This window comes from Tupaia chinensis, unplaced genomic scaffold (assembly GCF_000334495.1).
Source record: "Tupaia chinensis unplaced genomic scaffold, TupChi_1.0 Scaffold000161_1, whole genome shotgun sequence".
Taxonomy (NCBI): domain Eukaryota; kingdom Metazoa; phylum Chordata; class Mammalia; order Scandentia; family Tupaiidae; genus Tupaia; species Tupaia belangeri.
The window spans coordinates 2,234,002-2,254,385 of NW_006159632.1; the positions used below are offsets into that span (position 1 = coordinate 2,234,002).

Sequence of the window (20,384 nt, forward strand, 5' to 3'; positions counted from 1 at the left end):
CTTCAGCCTCTGGTCTAATTCAGACTGTAAGTACTCATAGCCCAGTGTTCAGGTGGGCTGGGGAATGGAGCCTGGGCGCCCTCTTGTGACGTCCGGCCTCACAAGCAGTGACTCTATTTGCCATTGCTGCTGTTCCACTTGTTAATTTATTCTTTACCCTTATACACAGAGTTTAAAAAAAAAAAAAAGACCAGGTTTTGGTTTGTAATTTATCTTTTATAAGTATTTTTTAAACTTGTTTTTAATACCTAGGTAGGAGCTATTGTAGAAGTGAAGAACCTTGATGGTGCATATCAAGAAGCCGTTATCAATAAATTAACTGATGCGAGTTGGTATACTGTAGGTAAGAATGGCTTTTCTTTTAAAAATAAATTTTCAGTGATACAGATAAAATTGATCTTAATACAAGTAATATGGAATTTTTTGATTCATTTCCTCCTCGATGGCATGGATATTATTAGTGTTACTGGCTTTTCTCTTCCCACATCTTTTAAAAACTTTCTTCATAAATATATGTGTATATAATGAATTTGAAATTATTGTTTATCTCATCCTAATAGATTTCTAGTTTTTTGTGCCAGAGTATGAATATCTTAAATTTTAGTTTTCATCTTTTTAACTTTTTTTTTCCCCTTAATTTTTGCTGTAGGGCATGTGTGCTTGCTGAAGACAGAGACAGAGAGGGAAATGAAAAAGCACTCCTCGTGGAGGCGGCTGTGCTGTAGTCCCTTCCCCTCCGTCCTCCTCTTGGGGTTCTGGACACGTACATACACACATGCCCAGTTTTTCAAGCTTCCATGTCTGAGACTCAAATCATGCAGACAGCCATGTGAGATTCATCCGCCTTAACGTCCACGCCATCTTCTAGCCCCTCTCAGTCATTTTTTATTTTTAAATGCTCGATCTTTCTTTCTTATTGAATTAATTAATTTATAAACAAATAAATAAATGACACAACCAGAGAGGGTCAGATGAGAGCGAGAGAGAGAAAGAGATAAAGAAGGCTGCCAGGTCTGGGACTTGAACCACTGTTGGCCATGTGGGAGGCCAGCGTCCTTAGCCACCATGCCACCTGCTGGTCCCTCTCAACCATTTTTAAATGTATAATTTAATAACATAGTTGATGTATTGTTGTTTATTTTCTTTCACTGAAAACAGTTACCAGTTTTCGAGCTATGATAATAAATGCTCCACTCTGGGACCAGCAGTTGGCATAATGGCCATGTCGCTGGACTCCCATGTAGTCGACTGTGGTTCGAGTCCCAGACGCGGTGGCTTGAACTCACACCTGGCCCATGTGCGTGCGTGCCCAAGATCCTGCGAGGAAAATGGAAGAGAAGGGATTGCGGCATGGCCATCCCCACTGGGGGTGTGATTTCTCTCTTTCTGTCTCTCTCTTTCTGTCTGGCAAGCGCACATGTCCTATAATTAAAACCTCTCCCAAAAATAAACAAACAGACAAACAAATGAATTAATTAATGCTGCGCTGCTCACACAATGTCTGAATGTTTCTCTAGCTTACACCCTGAGAAACAGATCTACATAGGTTGAAGGAAAATGCACTTTTACAACCTTATTAGTTAATGAGAACTACCTTCCTAAAAATTGGATCAGTTTATTCTCCTGTTAAAACTGCATATGACTTCTTCCCAATTCTTGTTAGATTAGTGTTACTAGTTTTTAAAAATTTTTGTCAATTTTGGGTCAGCTGGTGGCATGTTGGTGAAGGCAGCTGGATCCCACATGGCCAACTGTGTGGTTTGAGTCCTGGACATGGTGGCTTGGAAAACAAGCTGGGCGCACATGCATGCACGTTCAAAGTCCTGGGAGGAGACGAGGAGGAGAAGGGACTGCAGCGTGGCTGTCCCCCCGTAGTGCTTTCTCACTCTCTCTCCAAGGAGCACACGTGTCCTAGAACAAGAATATTAAAATGAAAAAAAAGAGGAGCACATGTGCCCTAGAACAAAAATATTAAAATGAAAAAAAAGAGGAGCACATGTGCCCTAGAACAAAAATATTAAAATGAAAAAAAATTTGTTTTGGCCAATGTGCACACAAGCTAGCGTGTCGATTTTGTCTGCGCCCCTCCTGTGAGTGCCAGTGTGGCAGCGTCTTCCTGCACCCCTGCTGGTTTGTGTCCCTTCATTGAGAGTGGCTGGCTGTCCTCATTCCGCCCCGTCCTCCCTGACATGCCTTGCCTATTTCTGATCTTTCAGGACAGGAATTCTTCTCGTTTTCTGGGCACTCACCTTTTCCTACACTAGTCGCAACGGTTTCTCCTGCTGCTTCCCTCTTCTCTCTGCTTCCAACTTGCGTGGAGCCAGTTTTTGTGTGGTCAGCCCCCTTTGCTTCTGTTGGTTTTGTTTTGAGTGTTGTTTAAGGGCCTTTCCTCCACTGTGTTTTAAAGCCATTTTTTGATTTATTCTTCATTTCCTTTATAGTTTTTATTTTGTTTTATCTAAAATTCTTTTTTTCTCCAAAATGCTCTGAAGTGATTTTAGATTATTTTTTTCTAATTGGTGGCCAGTTATTGAGATCTGTTAACATTATTTGAAATAGAGTTACTCTGTTTTCATGATTTCTGAGTAATGTATATCCCAAAATTACATGTTTTCTAAAAATACATACGTATCATATATCTTAAGAAAACTGTAAATTTAAAATGTTAACCATTAATTGAGGTGACACCTCTGCCATCGGATCATGGGGAACCACGAACTTTGTACACTTTTTTTTGTTTTTTTGAGAGGTTTTTGCTATAGGGCGCGTGCACTCACCAAACAGACAGAGAGAGACAGAAAGCAAGAAATCACCCCCCAGGGGGGATGGCCAAGCCCCAATCCCTTCTCCTCTATTCTCCTCTCGGGATCTTGGGGACGCATGCACACGTGCCCAGCATGAGTTTTAAGCCACCGGGTCCGGGATGCGAACCACGGTCTACTACGTGAGAGTCCAGCGACATAGCCATTACGCTAACTATTGGTTCCCACCTCTGCCATCTTTTTGTAGACAGTTTTAAGGCATGAGGTCCGTAGTTTTCAGTTGGGAATTAATCTGCACCCCCTGCCCTGCTGTTCGGCAGTGTCTTCATGTTTTCCCACTCTTTGGAAGAAGCTTTGCTGCTGGCATCTAGTGGATGACCCAGGGATGCCGCTGAACATCCTGCAGTGCCACGGCCTGGTCGCCAGTGCAACATGTCGGTGGCGCGGGGTCGAGGAGCCTGGCTTCAGATGGTGGCTGACGGCACAGTCCTCGTTCATGGGCCGCCTCGCTGTATATGTTTATAATCTTGCTTTTGTTTCTTCAGTAAATCTGCGAGTATTTGTCAGCAGGGAAACTTGCCTTCCTTGTAACGTTTTGAATAAAGTTAGTTAACATTTCAGTGATTTCTTCCTGAAATGCCAAGCTCTTATTTTTATTTCCTTTTCCAAGGAAGATTTTTATTTTTTTTTTAAGATGGATTTTTTTTGCTATAGGGCATGTGTACTCGCTGGAAAGACAGAGACAGAAAGTGAAAAGTCACACCCTAGGGGGATGGCCACGCTGCAATCCTAAATCCTGTCAGGATTTGGGGCATGCACACACACACACATGCCTAATGTGAGTTTCAAGCTGCTGGGTTGACTATGTGGGAGTCCAGAGATGCAACCATTCTGCCATCTAAGATGTTTTCATTTCAGTCTTGTCTTGTCTTGTCTTGTCTTTTTTCTTTTCTTTTCTTTTTTTTTTTCTTTTCTTTTCTTATCTTTTTCCTTCCTTCCTTCCTTTCTTCCTTCCTTCCAAGAGTTTTTTTCCTGTAGGCTGCATGTGCTTGCTGGATAGACTGAGAGACCAAGAGACAGAAAGTGAGAAATCACCTCCCAGGGGGGTTGGTCGGGCTGTAGTTCCTTCTCCATTCTCCCCTTGGGACTTTGGGTATAAGCTGCCAGGTCTAAGACTTGAACCACAGTTGACTCTGTAGAAGTCCAGTGATGTAACTGTCACACCATCTGTTGGTCCCATTGCTGTTTTCTTTCGTTTTCACTAAAAATTGGAAGAGATACTCTAATGAGTCTTGAAGGTATTTAGTAGAAAGCATTTGGAACTGAATTGTAAATATAATCTTAAAACAGCAGGTTTGTTTGCATGTATTAATAGAAAATTGAAAGATAATTTATATTATTTTGTTATCCTCTGTAAAAAGTCTCTCAGCAGCGTCCACTTTTACCTCCTCTCACAGTGTTTGACGACGGAGATGAAAAGACACTGCGGCGGTCTTCACTGTGCCTGAAAGGAGAGAGGCACTTTGCTGAGAGTGAAGTAAGTCGGCGTTTAGCAAGTGAGCGCGTCTTTGTATTTTGTCATGGGGGAAGTAAATTTATGACTTTGCAACTCGGGAAACTTGCTTGAAAACCAGGAAAACACATCAATACGTAATACTTTTGCTGTGTAATTTGCCAAGCCTATTTCAGGCTGTCTGTTAAACATTTATTTTTTATCTTCTCTTTGTTGCGATTTTCGAGGCACTGGGTCTGAGACTCAAACCGTGGTCGGCCATGTGGAAATCCAGCACCTTAGCCACCACTCCACCTGCTGGTCCCCGGGCCTTGTGTTTGAAACCCTTTCCTTCCTCTTCATTCTTCATCGTGTCCCTGAGCACTCTCTGACATCAAGTAGTCCTTGTGCTTAGCCCCGGTTTTTGTCTGCCTGCTCACTGGGGCGTGATGCAAGGACAGCAACTCTGCGTGTCACCCTCACTGCTGTTTCCTGGTTCCTGTGACAGCGCGTGTCCCATGGGGAGTAGAGTAAACGTTTGTCAGATGAATAAGTGCGGTGCTTCTGTTTGCCAGGGACTTTGCCGGCTGCTGCACAAACATTTTTGCGTTTGTAGCACAGGAGGTAGTTGCTGCTATTACTTCCAGTCACAGTGAGCCTGCTGGCCAGAGCCGGTGCTCAGACGAGTGCTTGCTGGCACTGTAGCCATGCTCTGAAGCTGGGGAGTGTTGTGACAAGTGGGGAGTGCATTAAGTTTTGTGACTCACAAGGAGGCAGTTCAGAATTTTTCTTCTTTTTGAACGTTTTTGCTGTAGGGTACGTGTGCTCACCAGAGAGACAGTGAGAGGGAAAGTGAGAAGTCACTCCCTAGGGGGGATGGCCACACTGTAGTTCTTTCTCCATCCTTCTGGGATTTGGAGCATGCACGCACATAGGCCCTGTGTGATTTTCAAGCCACTGAGTCTGAGACTTGAACTGTCGCTGGCCACGTAGAGTCTAGTGCCTGAACCACCACACCCATCTACTTGCCCCCAGAATTTTGATGCGTACACATTGTAAATGATGTTACCGTCTCTGGTACAGTCTATAGATAGTTATTGAATTAGAGTGTGGCTGAGTTATTATTTTTATTTTTCTGGTTATTATTTAGAACCCTGTATTTTTAACTTAATTGTTAGACTTCATGCTTTTTTAGTTTTGAAAATAATTTTGCTCCTCTTAATTGAAAAATTAACAGAAAAAAGGGAGGAGGGAAGTGCTTTCTTGTAGGCCACGGTCACACTACAGTCCGTTTAAGTCTAGATTGTGGGACAGGTTCTCTGTGTTATGACTGCCTGCTTTCAGCTTCATAATGTACTGTGCCCTTCGCTGCGCCTTACTAGGCCAAGTGCTGTTTCCAGATTAAGGCTCATGCTTTTCTTTCTTGACCCTTCTCTGCCTTTTGGAATCTTCTTCATTTCTTAAAACCCCTGGAAGTGCTTCCTCGTCCATGCTGCCTTTCAAGAGCTCTCTAGCAGGGTTTGATCTCTTTATCTCTTGGTCATTTTGCACTTCTTTTGCACGTCCTTTTTTTTTTATTGTATTTTTATTACTTTTTTTTTGGGGGGGGAGAGGTTTTTTTTTTTTTTTTTTTTTTTTTGGGGGGGGAGGTTTTTTTTTTTTTTTTTTCTTTTTTGCTATAGGGCACGTACGCTCGCCAGACAGACAGAGAGAGACATAGAGACAGCAAGCGAGAAATCACTCCCCGGGGGGGATGGCCACGGCGCAATCCCTTTTCCTCTCGGGATCTTGGGAATACACACACATGCGCCCAACGTGAGTTTTAAGCCACCGGGTCTGGAACGTGAACCGCGGTCGACTACGTGGGAGTCCAGCGACACAGCCATTACGCCAACCGCTGGTCCCAGTATTTTTATTACTTCTAGTGTAATGTCTTAAGTGACTTTAGGTGAGTAGCCGTGTTTTCCTCACCTTGATAAAGGCACTTGTCCTCACCAGAGACAGACAGGAGAAAGGGAGGAGAGGAGGTGCTTTCTCGTAGGCCACTGTCACACTACAGTCCCTTCTCCGCCCCCCGTCCTGTTGTGAGTTTGGGCACGCACCTGGTGTCCACTGCTCTTTCCAAGCCATGGAGACTGGAATCCTGACTGTGGGATTCAACTCTCTTAACCCCCAGACCATAAGGCCAGCCCGGCAGTGTTTTCTTCAATAAATACGTGTTGAATTAATTGCAAACTTTGTGATTATAGGAAGTATAGGCAGTTTCGGGGCAAGTATAGTGAAGTTACAGAATCTTCTCTGAACTTATGTGATTATTATAAATATTCAGTCGTCAGGAAAGTCAGGACACATTTTTGCACAGACAAATTTTATTTCCCTTATGGAGAACACATGTAGAGTTATATTGAGTCCTATAGGGGCTTGAAGACTTGAGTTTTCACCTAAGTGTAGGCAGGCATCTTGTTTGGTTCAGAGAAATACTAATTTTGTTCTTACTAGGAGAATTTATTTTAATTAATCTCAGTTTTTAAATTACCAGATGGCGCATGCACTTGCTAGAGAGAGAGAGGGAGAAGGTACCTACTGGGGCGTCGTCTTGTTGAGTCCCTCTTCCTCCCTTTTCCTCCTCCTGGCAGAGGTCGGGGCATGCATGCACATGTGCCTCCATGTTCTTCAGGGCACAGGGACTGGGCTTTTCTGTTCACTGTTAGCCACGTGGGACTCCGTTCCCTTAACCACCAGGCTATGAGGCCATCCCACTGAGAAAGCTGTAAGTTAGAATAGCTCTTAGGACAGTCGTCGTGTGATGTTGGAGGTCATGTGAGCAGGTCGCAGGTAGTCCGATGTCTCCTTTGGCCCTTTGAGGAGGGCCAGTGTTGCTCACGTGTGTCTGTGGGTGCACATGTTGGCTTGTTTGGCTTGTGGACATTGGAATGCTGCTGCATGCTTCTTTGCCTCTCTGCCTGTGTACCTGGCATTGTGCTGGGTAGTGGGACCCCAGGGCGGGCCCTTGAGATGCCGGCTTTGTCCTTGCATAAGGAGAAAAGCCACTAATGAAACAATCAAAGATACTTTAACATGGAGTGTAGTGAGGCCTGGGAAGAAATGACCAGGAATGTACAGAACCTCTATCTTCCTTCACCTTTATTTGATATTTTTGATTAAAAGTTTTAATTTTTTTAATGATTTTCTTCTTAATTGCTAGAAGGTGTATATACTCTTGGCAGAGAGTGAGAAAAAGCACCCTAGTGAGCGTCCATGCTGCAGTCCTTTCCTCCCCCAGCCCGTCAGGACCCAGGCACACCGCTGCTCGGGGTGTCCCGACTGCAGGGCTGGGTGTGCGCCGCACTTTCCTGTTTGGGGTCCTGTTCCTTGTTCACGGTGCCTAGGTGCCTAATCACAGCTCGGCCGGTCAGGCCCAGGTTTAGGTTTGGAAAAGCTGTTCAGAGTTTTGTCAGTATTCCTAGTAACTGTGGCTTTGGGGAGCGAAGCCACATCTATAGACAGAATTTGTTTCACTAACCCCATCAGTAAGCTGTAAACTAAGCTTTGTTCTCTTATTTTGGTCAGAGGGCACACACACTTGTCAGAGACAGAGGGAGAGGGAACAGACAACCTCAATGGGAGGACATGGTCGTGCCATAATCCCCTCTCCCTTTCTCCACCCTTCCAGGATTTTAAGCATGCATGTTTACGAGCCCAGCACGCTTTCAAGCGCCAGGGCTGGGATTCCAGTCATTCGGTCAGCCACCTGGGATCCGACTGACGTCTCCACCAGGCCATGTGTCTGACCTTAAACCAAGATTTAAAGTCAAGATTTTCACGTTAAAGATCACAGCAACACTTTAGTCAGTGCACTCTCCAACACTGAGCTCTCAGGTTCCAGCTTACGAGTAGGCTGCATGCTGCCTGCCATCTTCAGGAGAGTTTGGGTATTTCCACAGAGTCCATAATCGGAATATTATCCAAAAGCAGACTCCACATCTGATATTCTCGGTGTGCATTTGCTACATGAGTGTGAAACTGTAACAGCCACAGGCAGGGAAAATCCCATGCACTCTCCAACACTGAGCTCTCAGGTTCCAGCTTACGAGTAGGCTGCATGCTGCCTGCCATCTTCAGGAGAGTTTGGGTATTTCCACAGAGTCCATAATCGGAATATTATCCAAAAGCAGACTCCACATCTGATATTCTCGGTGTGCATTTGCTACATGAGTGTGAAACTGTAACAGCCACAGGCAGGGAAAATCCCAGTTCCGTATTCCCTGCAGCCCATGTTAGGAGATGGCTATGGACACTTTCTTTCCGAGATTGTGAACTTCTCATTGTGCCTTTGATATAGCTTCCAGAAGTCACTCGTAACACCCCTGCCCTACCCCCCAAGGGACTTCTGACCTTTGAAGTGAAGATGCTGTCCTTTGCTGGACTTGTACGGAGGTCCTGCGTAAAAGCAGACTCCACATCTGATATTCTCGGTGTGCATTTGCTACATGAGTGTGAAACTGTACCAGCCACAGGCAGGTAAAATCCCAGTTCCGTATTCCCTGCAGCCCATGTTAGGAGATGGCTATGGACACTTTCTTTCCGAGATTGTGAACTTCTCATTGTGCCTTTGATATAGCTTCCAGAAGTCACTCGTAACACCCCTGCCCTACCCCCCAAGGGACTTCTGACCTTTGAAGTGAAGATGCTGTCCTTTGCTGGACTTGTACGGAGGTCCTGCGTGAGCGCCCTTCCCCAGCGCCCCCTGCCCCCCACGGTGTGGTCACACTGCAGCCTGAAGCTCTGAGTGAGAGGAAGCACACCAGGCTTGCCTCCTGCTCCAAGACGTCATGACCTGCTGCCAAGTCTCGTCATCCTAAGTTACTGTGTGTGATTCTGAAATAGGTCCTTCTTTCTGTCTCTCTCTCTGTGTCTTCCTGGCGAATGCTCGTGCCCTATAGCAAAAACTTCTCTTAAAAGAGAGAGAGAGAGAGAGATCCAGAAAGTGAATCGTGAATCAGATTCACTTATTTCCCTTGTTTATGAAATACGTACTTAGAAATTTTCACCATTTGGAATCATAATTAGGAGTTAATGACAATTAACTTCTAAAGAGTTCCTATTGATATATGTTGTTTGGGCAACTTTTAACCCAGCTCTCCCCCCCCCCCTTTTTTTTTTAAGGTTTCTACCATAGCATTGTTTGCTTGCCAGAAAGATACAGAGAGAAAGGGAAAGTGAGAACTCACCACCCAGGGGGATGACCACAGGCACTCTCTTTTCCTTTGGTCTTTTTCTGGGATTTTAGGCATGCCTGCATGAGCCCAGCATGATTTTCAAGCTGCCAAATCCAAAACTCAAGCTGCGGTTTGCCATGTGGAAGTTTAGCACCCTAACCACCATGCCACCTGATGGCCTTATCAAGTCATATTTTTAAGTGCCTGATTTGAGATTCACTTGCACAAGCTTAAGTTCTATACAAACTGAATTTATAAGATAGAATTTTTTTCCCTATAGACGTTGTTATTTTGGGGACTGGCGGGTGATGTGGTGATTAGGGCCCGGGACTCCTCGGGCTTCCTGCAGTTTGAATTCCAGAGCTGGTGACTTGCTTCCTCACTTTCCCTTTTTCTCTCTCTGTTCAAATAGAAAAAGTAGTAATAACAAATACAATTAAATAGTTCTAAAATAAACCTAAATATCTTATCAACCCTTTGAAGGAATCGATTTTTTTAACCCTAGTATGTTACCCCTATACTGTATTCATTGTTGTTAGACACATATATGATCTGTATAGCTTAAGCACATTTATATTTACTTCAGTGCATATGTGAAAAAGTTATTAATATGCTTCTCCTTTTCAGTGTATTCTGTTTGATTGTTTGCTATAGATATGTGCACTTGCCAGAGAGAGAGAGAGAGGGAAAATGAGGAGTCACCCGTCAGTGAAGGTGGCCATTCTACAGTCCCTTCTAGTCCAGTCTCTTCTTGGGATTTTGGGCGTGCACCTGCTGATTTTCAAGCGGTATGTGAGACTCACAATGTGCAGCTGGCCATGTGCCATCCAGTTCCTTAACCTCCACACCATCTTTTCTTTTAATTTAATTTTTTTTTGAGAGGTTTTCGCCATAGGGTGCGTGCACTCGCCAGACAGACAGGGAAAGACAGAGAGACAGAAAGCGAGAGATCACCCCCCCAGGGGGGATGGTCGCCCTTGAGATGCCGGCTTTGTCCTTGCATAAGGAGAAAAGCCACTAATGAAACAATCAAAGATACTTTAACATGGAGTGTAGTGAGGCCTGGGAAGAAATGACCAGGAATGTACAGAACCTCTATCTTCCTTCACCTTTATTTGATATTTTTGATTAAAAGTTTTAATTTTTTTAATGATTTTCTTCTTAATTGCTAGAAGGTGTATATACTCTTGGCAGAGAGTGAGAAAAAGCACCCTAGTGAGCGTCCATGCTGCAGTCCTTTCCTCCCCCAGCCCGTCAGGACCCAGGCACACCGCTGCTCGGGGTGTCCCGACTGCAGGGCTGGGTGTGCGCCGCACTTTCCTGTTTGGGGTCCTGTTCCTTGTTCACGGTGCCTAGGTGCCTAATCACAGCTCGGCCGGTCAGGCCCAGGTTTAGGTTTGGAAAAGCTGTTCAGAGTTTTGTCAGTATTCCTAGTAACTGTGGCTTTGGGGAGCGAAGCCACATCTATAGACAGAATTTGTTTCACTAACCCCATCAGTAAGCTGTAAACTAAGCTTTGTTCTCTTATTTTGGTCAGAGGGCACACACACTTGTCAGAGACAGAGGGAGAGGGAACAGACAACCTCAATGGGAGGACATGGTCGTGCCATAATCCCCTCTCCCTTTCTCCACCCTTCCAGGATTTTAAGCATGCATGTTTACGAGCCCAGCACGCTTTCAAGCGCCAGGGCTGGGATTCCAGTCATTCGGTCAGCCACCTGGGATCCGACTGACGTCTCCACCAGGCCATGTGTCTGACCTTAAACCAAGATTTAAAGTCAAGATTTTCACGTTAAAGATCACAGCAACACTTTAGTCAGTGCACTCTCCAACACTGAGCTCTCAGGTTCCAGCTTACGAGTAGGCTGCATGCTGCCTGCCATCTTCAGGAGAGTTTGGGTATTTCCACAGAGTCCATAATCGGAATATTATCCAAAAGCAGACTCCACATCTGATATTCTCGGTGTGCATTTGCTACATGAGTGTGAAACTGTAACAGCCACAGGCAGGTAAAATCCCAGTTCCGTATTCCCTGCAGCCCATGTTAGGAGATGGCTATGGACACTTTCTTTCCGAGATTGTGAACTTCTCATTGTGCCTTTGATATAGCTTCCAGAAGTCACTCGTAACACCCCTGCCCTACCCCCCAAGGGACTTCTGACCTTTGAAGTGAAGATGCTGTCCTTTGCTGGACTTGTACGGAGGTCCTGCGTGAGCGCCCTTCCCCAGCGCCCCCTGCCCCCCACGGTGTGGTCACACTGCAGCCTGAAGCTCTGAGTGAGAGGAAGCACACCAGGCTTGCCTCCTGCTCCAAGACGTCATGACCTGCTGCCAAGTCTCGTCATCCTAAGTTACTGTGTGTGATTCTGAAATAGGTCCTTCTTTCTGTCTCTCTCTCTGTGTCTTCCTGGCGAATGCTCGTGCCCTATAGCAAAAACTTCTCTTAAAAGAGAGAGAGAGAGAGAGATCCAGAAAGTGAATCGTGAATCAGATTCACTTATTTCCCTTGTTTATGAAATACGTACTTAGAAATTTTCACCATTTGGAATCATAATTAGGAGTTAATGACAATTAACTTCTAAAGAGTTCCTATTGATATATGTTGTTTGGGCAACTTTTAACCCACCTCTCCCCCCCCCCCTTTTTTTTTTAAGGTTTCTACCATAGCATTGTTTGCTTGCCAGAAAGATACAGAAAGAAAGGGAAAGTGAGAACTCACCACCCAGGGGGATGACCACAGGCACTCTCTTTTCCTTTGGTCTTTTTCTGGGATTTTAGGCATGCCTGCATGAGCCCAGCATGATTTTCAAGCTGCCAAATCCAAAACTCAAGCTGCGGTTTGCCATGTGGAAGTTTAGCACCCTAACCACCATGCCACCTGATGGCCTTATCAAGTCATATTTTTAAGTGCCTGATTTGAGATTCACTTGCACAAGCTTAAGTTCTATACAAACTGAATTTATAAGATAGAATTTTTTTCCCTATAGACGTTGTTATTTTGGGGACTGGCGGGTGATGTGGTGATTAGGGCCCGGGACTCCTCGGGCTTCCTGCAGTTTGAATTCCAGAGCTGGTGACTTGCTTCCTCACTTTCCCTTTTTCTCTCTCTGTTCAAATAGAAAAAGTAGTAATAACAAATACAATTAAATAGTTCTAAAATAAACCTAAATATCTTATCAACCCTTTGAAGGAATCGATTTTTTTAACCCTAGTATGTTACCCCTATACTGTATTCATTGTTGTTAGACACATATATGATCTGTATAGCTTAAGCACATTTATATTTACTTCAGTGCATATGTGAAAAAGTTATTAATATGCTTCTCCTTTTCAGTGTATTCTGTTTGATTGTTTGCTATAGATATGTGCACTTGCCAGAGAGAGAGAGAGAGGGAAAATGAGGAGTCACCCCTCAGTGAAGGTGGCCATTCTACAGTCCCTTCTAGTCCAGTCTCTTCTTGGGATTTTGGGCGTGCACCTGCTGATTTTCAAGCCACTGGATGTGGGACTCACAATGTGCAGCTGGCCATGTGCCATCCAGTTCCTTAACCTCCACACCATCTTTTCTTTTAATTTAATTTTTTTTTGAGAGGTTTTCGCCATAGGGTGCGTGCACTCGCCAGACAGACAGGGAAAGACAGAGAGACAGAAAGCGAGAGATCACCCCCCCAGGGGGGATGGTCACACCGCAATCCCTTCTCCTCCATTCTCCTCTCAGGATCTTGGGCACACACACACGCGCCTGGTGTGAGTTTTAAGCCATCGGGTCCGGGACACGAACTGCGGTCCACTACATGGGAGTCCAGTGACATAGCCATTATGCTAACTGCTGGTTCCCTTTCATTTAAATTTTATTTAACCTTATTTATTCATTTATTTATTTATTTATTTATCTTAATTTGACGAGAGAGAGAGCGAGAGAGCGAGAGAGCCAGAGAGAGAGAGAGAGAGAGAGCGATGGGGGCAGGCTGCCAGATCCAGGACTCCAACTGTGATCGAACATGGGAGAGTCCAGCACCGTTAACCACAGTGCCACCTGCTGGCCCTGATCTGGGTTTTTTTTTTTTTTGAACATTTATTTATTTGTCTATTTATTTGTTTTGATTTTCAAGCCACCAGGTCTGAGACTAGAACCACAGTTAACCATGTGAGAATCCAGCGCCTTAATCACTATACCACCTTCTGGCCCTCATCATTGTTTTTAACAGTTATTTCAATTTAAACATTAAAAGTTAAGCGCTAGGGCCAGGTGGTATGGTGGTTAAAGTCACTGAATTCCCACGACTTGAAAATCACACATATGTGTGCATGCCCAGAATCATGGGATGAGAAGGAGGAGAAGGGATTGTGGCATGGCCATCCTCCTGGGGCGTGATTTCTCACTTTCCGTCTCACTAGTTCTCTCTCTCTCTCTATCTCTCTGTCTCTCTCTCCGCCAAGTGCACACACCCTAAAAAAAAAAAAAAAAAAAAAACAGAAAAAAGAGAAACATGCCAGCAGGTGACGTGGCAATTAAGGCTTTGTACTCCTTATGGTCGACCATGGTTCGAGTCCTCGACCCGGTGACTTGGAAATCACCCTTGTGTGTGTCTGCTAGGAGATTGTTGGAGAAGGGATGGTGGCATGACCACCCCCCAGGGGGTGGTTTCTCACTTTCTCTCCATCACTTTCCATCTCTCTCTGGCGAGAGCATGTACCCTATAGCAAACAACCCTCCTCAAAACAAAAAGTAAATAAAATAAAAAGTTAGACATTTCTTAGTGAATATTAACAGTAGTTTTTAAAATACCTGGTCTTTTCATCTAAGTCAGTGGACTCTGTTTCTCATCTCACCACTTTGATTTGGAGTTCTAAGGAATCTCTTTATCTGCAATAGTTTTTCAGCCATCAATTTTATCTTGATGTTTTCCCTGGGAATCTGTAGCAAAGGTTCTGTTGGTGGGATGAAAGGAATAACAACCGAAAAATCAGGCATATTGTCAAAATTGATATTCACAGAGGTTTTTTTTTTTTTTTTTTTTTTAAATTGCTAGAGGATGCGCATGTTTGCCAGGGAAGGAGAAAGTACCTCCTGTAGTCACAACTTAATCCGCTCCAGTCCTCAGTCTCCCCCTCTGCACCCAGTGTGTTTTGTAAGACAGGCTGGGATTCGAAGTGAGGCCTGCTCTGTGGGATCCAACTCCTGTAGCCGATTGGCCATGGGGCCAGCTTGATACTCAGACTTAGTTAGGGCAGAGTGCTTGGAATGACAGTCTAGTTTTTTTTTTTTTTTTTTTTTAGGGTTTTTGCCATAGGGCACCTGTGTTTGCCAGAGAAAACCAGATAAAGGAAAAGTGAGAAATCCTCCTCTAGGGCGATGGCTTCACTGCAGTCTCTTCTCCATTTTTCTCTCAGGATTTTGGGCATGCATGCACAGGCCACAGAGTCTAGAGCTCAAACCACAGTCGGCAGTGTGGGAGTCCAACAGCTTACCCACTGTGCTGCCTGCTGTCCTTGACGTTTTAGCTTTTCAGTATGTCAGCCTGTTCAGGAAAGAGCAATAAAAGTCTAAGAAGTACCTCAGACTGAGAAAGTAGTGGCACTGTTTCAGAAATCCCCCTTTTCCCTAGCTTTCAGCCACCAGCAGTTCCTTGCATGGAAGTCATTAGTTTTGGGGGGGAGGCAGGGGAAAAGGAGGTGACATGAACTGTGCAGGAGAGAACATGAAAGGAATATACATCTGCTGACTGTGACAATTCATGCCAAGCCTGGTACTGGTGCTGCAGATTAATGAGGAAAGGGAAGAAACTGAGTGTTAAAAATTGTGTTACTTATTGTCTTTAGAAAAGGTTTATTACAGAAAATGTTTCCAAAGTAAGAATATATCTGTTCTGAAACCTTTTGAAACACTCGATGCTTGATAATTTTGTTACTTATTACAAGTTGTATCTCCTTGAGCATTATTCCAGGTGTACACAGAACAATTGGAGTTCCAGTTGGTTTCAGCTTAGGACTGAAATTCTTGCAAATAGGTGTCTCACCTCTCATGTCTATTTCAGCCAAAGCTACACTGTTTTGTTTTGTATTTTAATCATTCATAGATGTCTGTCAAGTTTCACATAGGTAATGAGTCTTCTAGGGATTCATTTTTACCTTTTTTCTTTTTTTTTTTCTTCCATTAATGGGTCCGTTTATCTTTATTCTCCTATCTTTGAAACTAGAATTTTTTATTCTTAGGAAATTCGCGTTTTAACTTTCTTCGGGGGCAAGTTTAAATCTCAGAATCTGAGCATATTCTTAAACTGATTTGAGTTAAAGAAAAAGAAAAAGCACTGTACAGTGATAACTTTTGATGGGTTTATGTTCTCACCCACAGACACTAGACCAGCTCCCACTCACCAACCCTGAGCACTTTGGCACTCCAGTCATAGGAAAGAAAACAAATAGAGGAAGAAGATCTAATCATATGTAAGTCCATTTTCCTGATGTTAGTTGAACCTGAATTCATTTGTCCTGCTAGTACTGTTTTCATAGTTTTTATTTTTAACTTGTAATTTGCAAAATGCTAACGAGATGTAATAGTCATTTCAGCTCTGATGGTAATCTCAGCCTCTGTCCACAGCATGGGTGATTGAGGCTCTTCATGTCCACCCAGCCTAACTGCTGTCTGTGCCAGCTCTGACCTCCCCGTGTCTCGATGCTGTAGTCACACGGAGCTCGGCAGCACCCATGAGCATGTCCTGTTTTCTGATGTCAGCTGTGCTTTCGTTTGTGCTGGGTCTTCTCTTCCCTGTTACTGTCTTGCTCATTCTTAAATTGTAATGCTTCTATGTTTTTGTGAACGGTTCTGTGTCTCCCTATACTTTCCTTGAAACCAGACATGTTTTTCTCCCCTCTGAACCTTCTGAGTTCTTTACATTTATTTACTGTCATAGGTAAAATTTCACCTCTTGTCATTGTATCGTTTGTTTTCCCTTAGGGATTTGATCTCTGTAATAGCAGTAACTGTCCCCCCTTTTTTTGTCTTCTTAGAGGCATGACACATATTTTATATATTCAAGAAATGACATTCAGTGAAGTGTGCCTGGGCTCTGAATGCTTTAAATTAGAAGGAATCACAGGTCACAAAGGGTGGTGAAATTGCAGGTCACTAGGGGTACAGGATACAGAAACGGCCTTCATACAATTCTAGAATAAAACATAATTTACTGCAAAAGACTGAAAGGCAGAATGACATCAGCCTTCTCTGTAGCAACACTAGATGCTAGTAGTGTGTGGAATGCAGAATGGAGGAAGGGAAGTCCCCCCTGAGAAGGAGTTCTTCATTACCCGGTGAGGTGGGACTTCGAGGAAATGTTAATGATGATAGCAAACATTGAACTGTCAGAAAAGTCATGACACGTTTTTCTGTGTTTTCCTATGCAAAAATGCATCATGGTTTTTCCAGTGACCCAATAGAAGAACGAAAGTAGCAGAGCATTTAGGAACTGCTCTGCAGAAATTATGTCAGAAAGGAGGCAGAGTGAGTAGGTTGGAGAGTTGGAGAGGTATTTAAAATATAAATGACAAGTCTTCATAACAATGGGAAGTCAGTAGAATACTAAGGTGCATAAATTAAGGAGTACAAATGACATGGTGGTTAAGGTGTTGGACTCCCACATGCTTAACCATGGCTCAAGCCATGGCTGCTTGAAAATTACGCCAGAGGCATAGGTGTGGTGCTCAAAATTCGGAAATGAGAATGGAGGAAGCGAGGTTACAGGGGACTATTTCTCACTTCCCCTCTTTCTCTCTCTTTCAGCCAGTGCAGTACATGTATCCAATGGCAAAAACTTAGATAAGTAAATACCAGCATAAGACTATTACTTAGAAGTAATATAGTGTCAGAAACATTAGTGGAGAGAATATAAAAAAGCAGCCTCGTAGAATAAAAGAAAGATGGAAAGTCTGGAGTGGTGGAGTATAGTTTTTATTTCATTTTATTGGAGATTATTTTAAAAATAATTTGGAATGTTTTGTTTGGATTAGAATTTTTTTTTTTGAAAGGGTTTTTTTTTTTTTTTTTTCACTATAGGGCGCGTGCGCTCGCCAGACAGACAGAGAGAGACATAGAGACAGAAAGCGAGAAATCACCCCCCAGGGGGGATGGTCACGCCGCAATCCCTTCTCCTCCAGTCTCCTCCCGGGATCTTGGGCACGCACGCACATGCGCCTGGCGTGAGTTTTAAGCCACCGGGTCCGGGACACGAACCGCGGTCGACTCCATGGCAGTCCAGCGACATAGCCATTACGCTAACTGCTGGTTCCCTGGATTAGAATTTTTTATATGCAAAAACTCAAAAATTATGAGTAGTCATTAAAAATAAACTTCGAGTTGAGTTATTTAAACTTTAGTGTAAGTAAATGTATTTATCCAACATACGGAATCAGTTATTAACCCAGTTACAGTTGGGCCTTGGAGGTAGAAGCTGTAAGCACTGTCTTCACATTCCTTCATGTCAGCGTCACAGCACACTCATGAGGGTGGGTATATTTTAATCCCTATTAAAATTGGGAAACGTGTGGGAAGATGGTGCCAAATCAAGGGGCAGCAAGACGGTGGGAAGGGCCAGGTTTGAACTCAGCCTTGATCCTCAGGTCTTTATCGGTGGACTATTTTTTGTTTAGATAAAGTACTAGTTTCCAATTTAGTTTTAGCAATAAATAAATGATGACTCATTGGGTAAAGGAAATTACTGGGTTGTCAGAAAAATCATGATGCTTTTTTGCATAGAAAAGGAGAAAAAAATACGTCATTACTCTTTGACAGCCTAATAAATGAGTCAGCATTGCATTGAAAAGTATTTAGGGTTATTTATTTTCCTACTAATGATGTAGGTTGTGCATTTTTTTCTCCTCTAATTCTGAATCTTTTAGAAAATGTTTTTCTTAATCACTAAGTGAATAATTTCTCTGACCTTGTGACTTAGCTTGCTAGTGACTTGATTATTTTTAGGACGTTCAGGTTGTAGCTCTTATTCTTCTATGTATGACATTTAAAAATTGTCTAGCCAGAAAGAAAAAGAAATGAAAACCTTACGTAGCATTGGAAGTACAAGCTGTTGTGAATGCTAGCTGTTACTGTGGTCAGGTGTTTCAGGATTCTCCATAGGGCCGTTGTGTTGCCATCGATTTGTGATGTATTTTGATATTTCTCTGAAAATGACTGACCTCATACATGACTTAAATGTTTTATCTGTCATTGATAATGCTTCTTATAGTTCTATACTCAACTTTTAACTAACTGTGACTGATGTCGGAGCAGTGAGTCTGAGTGCAAATAATATACATGTTTTCTTTAGTGGTGACTTCCAGTTTTCGAGCTCGGTCTTAGCCGTGGAGCAGACTGGGTTGGAATCCTGGCTCTGCCACTCGCTCACCACACACAGCCTTTGGCAGGTCACCTAGTCTGCTCATGCTCTGTTCTAATCTTCGTGAGTGTGGTGTAAGTGCTAGAGGTCGCCGTCATGCTGATGGCATTTCACGATGAAATACCCATTCACAACCTGATTGCACTGAAGTATGTGTGTGTGTGTAAACGGTCTCTTTCTGGTGTTTATGTCTGTCAGGTGGAGCTGGTGTTTGCTTTATTCCTTGAACTCTGAAAAGAACACTCCTATGATATATGTGTATATTAATAGAGGAGAACTTTTGCAGGTTTCAGGAATTTTTTAAATTAAACTTGCACCTAACATTTAAATATCTTTTTACCTTTTTTACAAATATCTTACAGAGTGGGAAAATATATTTAAAAATAAATTTCTCATAGAATATTACATAGATTGGTCTATGAAAGTGACCAAAACAGTAACTTCTGTTAAAGTATGTTGTTTCTTGGGACTAGCAGTTGGTGTAATGGCTGTATCTCTGGACTCCCATGTAGTCAGCTGTGGTTCGAGTCTCGGACCTGGCGGCTTGAACTCACACCGGGCATGTGTGCGTGTGTGCGTGCGGGCCCAAGATCCGGAGAGGAGAATGGAGGGGAAGGGATTGTGGTGTGGCCACCCCCCCAAGGGGGGGGATTTCTTGCTTTCTGTCTCTCTCTTTCTGGTGAGTGTATGTGCCCTTTAGTAAAGACCTCTCCCCCCCCAAAAAAGTCTCTTGTTTCTTGTCTGAGTTGTCCTTTTCCTGGGTGTAAAAATGAAACAATGCAGATGTCACTGAGCATGTAGACCTTTGCTTTCTAAGGCAGTGCTTCTTCTGTCGAGTATATCTATGTGCTAGGAGAGACTTGCCGTAGAACTTGTGTTGTGCCCATGTAAAGTACGACAGCAGACAGAAGGGTGAGTCACCGGTCGAGGACACGAAGCCCAGGCCTGTCTGTAGCCGTGTTTTGCCTGCTGACCCTCACCACCCCCCCCACCTTCAGGGCTGTTCATGTTCTCTGCCAAGGTCTTGTCCTTGCTTGATGCTTTGAGTCTTGGTTGGTACACGTGATGGGCAGATAACAGTTTGCAGTGCCCATCTCCTTAACTGATTTAATCCAAGTTCGTTTTCCTTTCTGCAGAGTCTTGGACGGATCTTAATAGCTTTCACCTCTCCGACTCTTCTTTCCATTTCCGTTACTTTAGTGCAGAATGTTTTCATAGGGTTCTCTGACTGCCACTTAAAATAGACTTCCGGGGGACCAGCAGTTAGCGTAATGGCTGTCGCTGGACTCCCACGTAGTCGACCGCGGTTCACGTCCCGGACCCGGTGGCTTAAAACTCACGCCGGGCGCGTGTGCGTGCGTGCCCAAGATCCCGAGAGGAGAATGGAGGAGAAGGGATTGCGGCGTGACCATCCCCCCTGGGGGGTGATTTCTCGCTTTCTGTCTCTCTGTCTCTCTCTGTCTGTCTGGTGAGCGCACGCGCCCTACAGTGAAAATCTCTCCAAAAAAAAAAAAAATGTTTT

At 43.8% G+C, this 20,384-nt stretch overlaps 1 protein-coding gene across 1 annotated transcript in view; it reads left to right on the forward strand.

The window, feature by feature from the left end:
* ARID4B (AT-rich interaction domain 4B) overlaps nucleotides 1-20,384 on the forward strand; it is a 171,880-nt gene that overhangs the window by 69,944 nt on the left and 81,552 nt on the right. Inside the window, exons 5-7 of the mRNA XM_014586812.2 lie at nucleotides 253-343; nucleotides 4,220-4,299; nucleotides 15,829-15,920. Coding sequence (XP_014442298.1) covers nucleotides 253-343; nucleotides 4,220-4,299; nucleotides 15,829-15,920 — 263 coding nt within the window. The remainder of the gene's footprint in view (nucleotides 1-252; nucleotides 344-4,219; nucleotides 4,300-15,828; nucleotides 15,921-20,384) is intronic.